This window comes from Bombus affinis, chromosome 4, assembly GCF_024516045.1.
Source record: "Bombus affinis isolate iyBomAffi1 chromosome 4, iyBomAffi1.2, whole genome shotgun sequence".
Lineage (NCBI taxonomy): Eukaryota > Metazoa > Arthropoda > Insecta > Hymenoptera > Apidae > Bombus > Bombus affinis.
The window spans coordinates 13,175,872-13,184,321 of NC_066347.1; the positions used below are offsets into that span (position 1 = coordinate 13,175,872).

The 8,450-nt window shown below is 34.3% G+C and overlaps 1 protein-coding gene across 1 annotated transcript; it reads left to right on the forward strand.

Annotated features, from left to right (window-relative positions):
* The first annotated feature begins 2,674 nt into the window (after nucleotides 1-2,674).
* LOC126915094 (UDP-glycosyltransferase UGT5-like) lies at nucleotides 2,675-6,478 on the forward strand. The gene is made up of 5 exons (XM_050719486.1): nucleotides 2,675-3,202; nucleotides 4,232-4,599; nucleotides 4,959-5,178; nucleotides 5,267-5,486; nucleotides 5,899-6,478. The coding sequence occupies exons 1-5, from the start codon at nucleotides 2,722-2,724 to the stop codon at nucleotides 6,185-6,187; spliced, it is 1,578 nt and encodes a 525-aa protein (XP_050575443.1). The 5' UTR covers nucleotides 2,675-2,721; the 3' UTR covers nucleotides 6,188-6,478.
* Nucleotides 6,479-8,450: the final 1,972 nt, after the last annotated feature.

Genomic DNA, 8,450 nt, shown 5'->3' on the forward strand with positions numbered 1-8,450 from the left:
CCCTCATACGATAGTTGTTATCGTAGGAGAAACACGTGAATTTGTCGATTATACATTTTGAGCTTGCAAAGGTGGTCAGTTCAATATGATTGGTAAAACGTCTTCTGCGAGTGGCTACCCCACGTTACCAGTTCTCGAGGGTACGGAGCGACTCGAAAAACGTCGCATAAGAAATCCGTTGGTTTTTGCCAGCGATCATAGCACGCAATGAACTCTTATGAAACGCATATCAATACATGCTGGGTGTTTTATGGTTTCATAAGGGCTATTGGTGTTAGGAAAATCAGAATTTCTTAGGTTTATAAACATATGAAAACATAAACGTGTAAAAGTATAAATAAATAAAAAAGATAAAAACATAAATCCTGAACATGGGATGAGCATAAGGAGAAATTCTGACTTGGTATCTAAAATTTTGCATATGATAAAACGTGCAGGTTTTTTTCGACAAGGTTTTCTTTTAAGTATACTTTCGAGGTTATATATACTTACAAAACGAAGTTGTCATCCAATAGATAATAGCAAATAGAAAAATTAGACTTCGTAACACGTGAAAAGTAATGTATGGCCTTATGAATAATCCATTTGATGAATAATCCATAATTACTACTCAACTGTTGAGTTCTTATCTTTTTCTTCGATTTGCTGTTACAACAAATGTTACAATGTAACATTTTTATTCCAATTGACAACTCATACTTTGCTAAAGTTAAAAAGTTAAAATTGTATGTAATCGGGTATAGATCGTATTTCAACTTTAAAATGATATACAACGATACATACATAAAGATTAAAAAATAATGATTTTGAAATCTAATACAACAGTCGAATATTTCATATGTTACGACTTAACAATGTATATCTTTGAAGATGACGAATTTTGTTCCTTCACGAGAGAGGAGGAAAAGATGTCTAATGACGTTTGTCACGTAAACACTGTTTCATAACTCACAATGTTTCTAATATTCCATGTTTGCTGCATCATCGTAACGTCAATTTCTAATCGATAACGATCTTCGAGCAGTTAACGATTTCCATCGAATCCCGATAGTGAAAATCGTCTGGTGATTCCCTAGAAACTTACTAGACGATTCGCGATCGTTTCGCTTAAAAAAAATCCAATTTTGGTGTTCCCGCGTGAAAAGCTGTCCAGGTTTCTCGATCTCTTTCGCGAACTTGCAAGGAAATTGAATTCCAGGCTACGATCGTTCGAGCAATTATCGGTGATTTAACCGGAGGCGAGCAACGTGCCCACGGGGGCGGTTAAGAAACTTGACAAACCTGGACGCAGAAAATCGTTTCGCCTCGTGTTACGTTGCGACAGACCGTCCTGGGATTTTACACTTTCCCGGTCGCGGAGAAACGAAACCGCCAGTCTGCGGCCTCGTGACGGGCAGCTATTTGTCGTTGATAGATGTTTTTCTTCCGGTACGGTTCGCTGACTGCCACCAGATCCGCTTCTCTTACTTTCAAACGAATTTCACTGCGTCAAACGACAGAGAATAGTCTCATTGCGATCATTAGTATATGGTTATCTATTTCTTCTTTCATCCGAGTCATAAAATTGAAATTTTATGTCATTGATATCTTAAATTATTTTTTTCGTATTACAGAATTTTTATTTGTACCTTAGATTTACGCAGTGAATCTTTCTTCTGTGATAATAGATGATATAGTAAAATAATAACTTATTTTACTTACATTATGTTAAAGCGTCGCGTTTATGCTGTTTGGTTTCTTGTAAGTAAAAGCTTTATCGCTGGCCTTTCCTGTATTGACATTGATTTTACAATGTTTGTGCATTTTCCTTATTGTTTTATTATCCTTATAAGCGCCGAACAGTCACTATTTACAAATAACCTAATCTGTAAAATTTCATTTATGATAAAAGACAATGTGTGGTGAACATGTATTAAAGCCTTTTGCATATGAAAGTTTGCAATTGGATTTATGACAACAATATAACACTAGTCTATGTCATCATTTTAATACCGTAAGCTAATAGGAAGCAACTGTATATTTTTAATAAGCTTCCTCGTGACGTTTATTATTTGCTGACCTGATCTTTTTATGTAACATGTGATTTCTGTCATTTTCACTTGATCGATGAAGTGTTTTTTATCATGATATTTATATACTTTTTCAATTATATTCTGCTTTTTATAGGAAAAGGGATGGGAGAGACTAGAGGCAGCAAAATGCTTACATCTTTTACGTTTACTTTTGGAAATAGCCATACGTATATCAGTATTATCGATTGTAAACAACTTTTTACAAATCCTTGAATTTCTGTGTTCAATCGATTTGTACAAACACAAATTTTACAAATGACGAACCATGCATAAATTGCTTAAGATATGAAATATTGATAAATATATCGTACAATATATAATATACTAAATGAATATAGCATAAAAACCTGCAATTTAATAATCACTACTAAGATCTATATGATATGCATCACATAATGCAGTAAGATATAGATGTTAAAATAACAAATCCATTCCGCACACACATGTTGTCATTACTCATAATAACAGTTAACTATACTAGCGATATGAGACGGTAATTCAGCGATGACGAGTACCATTTTAAAATTATAATGTATACCGATACCATATCATTATTACATAGATTATGTAAAATGACGATAACCTGTAGACGTCCTTTTTAGTAGACCTATAACCAGGACCTGCTTCAGTTCGTCTCGACACGAGGAATATGAAGCACCACCTCTCTAGTCTGTTGTTCGTTCTGTGCATCTTGTACTTCGCGGGGCAGTCGGAATGTTACAAGATTCTAGCCATCGTTCCGACACCATCTTACAGTCATCAAATACCGTACCGACGATTATGGCTGGAACTACATAAACGAGGTCACGAAGTTGTGCTAGTCACGGCGGATCCTATACCAAATATCAAATCACCGAATTTTACGCAAATCGATATTAGCCAATCTTACGGATCCATAAGGAGTTTAGATTTTGTTCAAATGCGATTTGAGGGAAAACGCTGGTTGCATATTGTGGAAGAAGAAATGTTGCCTATAGTCGAAGTTTTTGCGGAAACGGTATTCAATTCTACAGAACTGCGGAAGCTGTATGCTCCAGAGAGCAACGCAACGTTCGATGTCTATTTGACGGAATTCCTCTTCGCGCCTGCCACTTACGCTTTCGCACATCGATTCAATGTTCCTATAATAGGTATGGCTTTAACAATTATATTTATATTTATTAGCTTCCTTACTTTTATTTCGTACTGGAAATTACGAATATATATATATAGTGTAAAGCACGTGGCACGTGCAACCTAAAGCTTTTTGACGTAGAATGTTCCGAAGAATCAACATGTGTAAAAGGTCCTCCAAACGACCTTTATATGTCTTCTGATATTTGATGTAATTAAAAAGAAAAGGGATTTCGACTGTGATTCATTTATAAAATAACATTATGAATCTGAAAAGACGTATATACATATTATTTTATACGCAATATCGTATCCTGGAACAAAACTTTCAGCATTCTCAGAAATATGGTTACCGAATACACTTTCCACTTTTCCAAATCAATCGAATTGAACTCACTATCATATCATGATTAGATCGCGAATGTTTACGCATTTATTATAAATTTTAAAATGCAAAAATATGAATATACATTTGTGTAGTAACTTAAATGGGTCTTAGAGGAAGGACAAGTAATGATGTTTCATTTGGAGTTAAGTTTAGTTTAAGAAGCAATAGTCAATACAACAAACTGATTACAATATAGTCGTACGTCTTATTATCATACTCGGTTCTCAACTTCCCGATTCATACTCACCGGCTCCTCCACTCACACCCTCTGCAGCTTCTGCATTCACTCTCGCTGACTTCTCAACTAACACTCTGACTCCTCGCATCCTTTTGTCTTTTTCTCGCCCCACCACGCATATGTTCAGCAAACACCCGTGGCCAGGGTCACATAGGTCATTTCTACGAAACTATTCTATTGAAGGACCGACGACACATTGATGGACCCGACGACGCCTCGGCTCTCGCGACATTGTTTATGGTTCGACCGATATCTTAGGCCTTTTTGCCCACCATACTACATTCGCATATTACCAAAGTAAACTATTTGTTGGAATATTTAGTATCTCAAAGGAAATTATATTTAAGGTTACTTCCATTGTTAGTTTCTTACAAATTAATAGACTAACATCAATTCTAATTACGTTTTGCATGTCCGTAGGGTTAAGTTCATTAGGAATACTTGCCATTAACGAACACGCTCTTGGTGGATTAGTTCTCCCTTCTCACGAGTACACATGGGAAATGGAAGACAACACAGGTACGAATCTACCGTTCTTGAAGAGACTGAGCAATTTCGTCAACATGTGGCGTAGCTTACACTACGTCTATCACGAGATCTTTCCTCAGCAACAGAAATTGGCCGAAAAATATTTTGGACCTCTGCCACCAATGTTAGACGTATTGAAGAACGTTAGCATGCTTTTCATCAATCAGGCCGATGTTATGGCACCGGCTCGACCGAAACTTGCGAACGTAATCACGTTTACATCCTCCCACATTGAAAAAGTGCCGAAACCTCTGCCGAAGGTAGGGTTTATACAATAACATAAGATTTATATGTATATTAAATAAGGACTTATCTAGCACAAATACAATTTCATTACTTGTATGTTTAGTAAAATTATACATTGTATAGGAAGGGTAACAGCATAACAGTAGTATGTTACGATATGATGAATTGAGTAAGATGCATTAGGAGGCTCTAGTTTTTTTTACTATTGTTAAAACCTTTTACTTGTTAATTAATTCATAAATTTTTCTAAACTGGCATTACAAAACTCATGAACGTGTAACAGAACTAGTTTCCTCTTATTTATTATTCTTAATGTATTATCTACTCCTTTGCACACGCGTGCCTTTCATCGGGATGTTCTATTTTGTCACAGGACTTACAAGCATTTCTGGATGGCGCCACCAATGGGTTCATCTACTTTAGTCTTGGTAGTAACGCAAGAAGTGCAAGTTTACCATTGGAGATCCGACGCATGTTCTGCGATGTGTTCGTCAAGTTACGTTATAGAGTTGTCTGGAAATTCGAGGATGATTTTCCCGGGAAACCTGATAATGTTTACATCGGAAAATGGCTGCCACAACAAACCATTCTCGGTATGATCTTATTCTCGATAAAATATTTATACATCGCAAATACTGTTCTCCGATGAAAAATGATCTAATGAATCGTATTAACACACAGCTCATCCGAACATTAAGCTGTTCATTTATCAAGGAGGCCTGCAGAGCAGCGAGGAGACCGTCCACTACGGAGTACCAGTTCTTGGTTTCGCAATTTTGGCCGATCAAGATTATCAAGTGGCCAGAATGGAAGCTCTGGGCATTGGAAAATATTTAGAAATTACAACCCTTAAGAAAGATGAACTTGAAAATGCCATTACAGAGCTTATAACTGACAGAAAGTAAGTATAAATTGACTTCCTGCTATACTTGTGTTATTTTTGAGAATTTGACACTAGAACTACCTAATCTATGAAAATGACGGACGAGTTTTAAAGTATTCGTTTTTATAATCACGCGATTCTTTTGGAATCGTGTGAAAAATTGGAGAAAATTTATTTGGATCCCAACGAATCAGAATTTTTGGAATAAAGTCAGTTGGTTGAGATTGTAGATTCATCCGAATAACGAAAGGAATGCAATCAAGTTATTTTCACGTTGCAAGGTATTCAAAATGGAAAAAGAATTAATAGACTGAAATTTTGATATCCTTTTAGCTACTAGATTATTCTAGTAAATCTTAAAATGATATTGGTCGATGATAATGTACTATGTGATGTGATTTTCGATTGAACTTAGTATGCTTGTTTTCAGGTACAAAGAAAGGATACATTACATCCGAAATGTCGTTCAGGATACACCGTACGATCCGGTAAAGAATCTCGCTTGGTGGACAGAGTACGTGATACGAACGAAAGGCGCCCCTCATCTTCGCAGTAGTCTAGCCTTTCAGCCTTGGTATCAACGTTGCGATCTGGACATTGTAGTGTTCTTAACGATCACAATTTTCTTGATCGCTTCTACTACCTTCTATTTAATAGCCAAGACTTTTGTCTACATTCATAAGAAAATCAAATCAACTGAAAAGCAAAAGATAAGCTAAGTATTTATGACGCAATTATTTAAAGAGAGGTACTTATATCACAGTTCAGTCCAAGTGACGCAAGCGTTTAGCATCTCATTTCAACGAATGAATTTTATCTAGTTTCGTTAAGGAAACGATCAGCCCGCGTTTTGTAATTGGCCAGTTACTCTGGTCATAAGACTAACGATTCTGGCTCGGAAAAGCTTTCAAATATAAGAAAGATTTAATTAACATATAATGTTTAATAACATATAACATATAATAATTTAATTAAACCTCATCTATACGTTGTTGATCTCAAGATAGAGATTTTTTAGGAAGCGTAAAGTTTATTATAAATTATTATCATCGATGAGGAGAAATTACATTGAAAACGTAGGCATGTCGAAGTAAAGTATTGATATGTATAGATATATGTATACATACGTATGTTGCGACGTTATTTCGTTCATTTCTTAATTTATTGTTTTTGACTGTAACGCATCCTCTGTTATCGGGAACGAAAACGAAATACTTTAAACCTTATATTATAAGGGACCAATCAGTATTGCTGACAGTAGGTTAATCATGTGATCAAATAGTACTTGTTATTCACGAACATGTCCCAATTTAGCCAATAAAAGTCTCCGCATCCTGCTCCGTTAAGCGAAGCAAAATGTTGATGATGATTGACATAATAATTTTAAAATTTGTAGGCGTCATGTAGTTGTTCGAAGTAAATCCTTTTTAATTGATACAAAATTATGTAGAACAAATCGTAAAGTCATAAATAAATAGAATAATAATTAAAGTACATCTATTTAGGAAATCAATAATCTTTATAAACCGTAATAAACATCATAATTTTTGTACCAGCAAGTGATTCTTGCCATATTTTACCCTACGAGCTAATTGTTATAATAGCCATTTACTTCCTACCAAATAATCTACTACTTACTTAACTTTAGAATTATGCTTATCAGACTATTCGTTTAGGGACAAATGATTTTTGTCAAGCACTTCTTTTTACTGGCAAATACTTGTCAGCTCGCCGTTCAGATGACAAATAATCTTTGATGTTATATCTCCTAGCCTGGTATTTCCAACAACTTCTCTTATAGTAATAAAAGATACGTACGTAAAAAGAATTTTGTAGTATTATTACAAATATTTAGCAAAGCTTCGAACGATTTATATTCACATGATATCTTCATATCTTATTCATAAAACATTGATAAAGTACCGCTATAAAAAATATAAGAGCAAAATTCCAATTATTAATTAAAATATTGTACATACGTAATTTTTGCGTATTAAAATTAATACGTATAGAAATATTCTCAGAAAGAGAAGTGATCCGTTATGTTCGGTTATGAGCATTTATGACTAAAGAGAGCGTGCATTAAAGCCTGTTGCTTATGAAGCTTTGCATTTGGATTTATAACAACACTATAGCAATAGTCTGCGTCGTCAATCTGGTAGCGTAAACTGGTAATAGAATACAACTGTATATTTCTAATAAACTTTTTCATGATGTTTATTATTTGCTTATTTCATTCTTTTATGTAACAAGTGATTTTTGTCATTGCCATTTGATCGACAAAATGGTATCAAATACTAGAATACGATTGTGTTATATGATTGCCACATAGTGGCGCACAGTTATATTACATGATATTGTGATAAAGATTCTATACCTGCAATTGATATCTTATCTCGCTATTACGTCTGACTCTTATACAAGTTTTCTTTATCATGATAGTTATCATACTTTCTCATATTTCTGAGTCGTGTTTTAGTTTTTATACGAAAAGTGAGCAAGAAATGACGGAGGCTATGGGCAGGGAAATGCTTACATTTCTTACTATTACTTTTGGAAATAGTCATATAAATTATCGTGTTATCGAATATAAACGATACTTTACAACTCCCTTAATATCTGCATTTTATCATTATAAACAAACACAAATTATACAAATTGAGAACCATACATTAAATTGTTTCAGACATGAAATATTGATAAATATATCCTACAATACATAATATACTAAACAAATATAATACACAAATTTGTAAACTAATAATCTCTGTTAAGATCTATATGATATCCTTGATATGATATATTAACATAACAACATATTTATCCTCCAAACATATATTGTCATTACACATAGTAATAGTAAACAGTACTAGCGAAATGAGACGGTAATGCAGTGATAATGGGTACTATTTTAAAATCACATCATATACCGATATCGTATCATCATTACATAGATTACGAAAAATGACGATAACTTGGAGA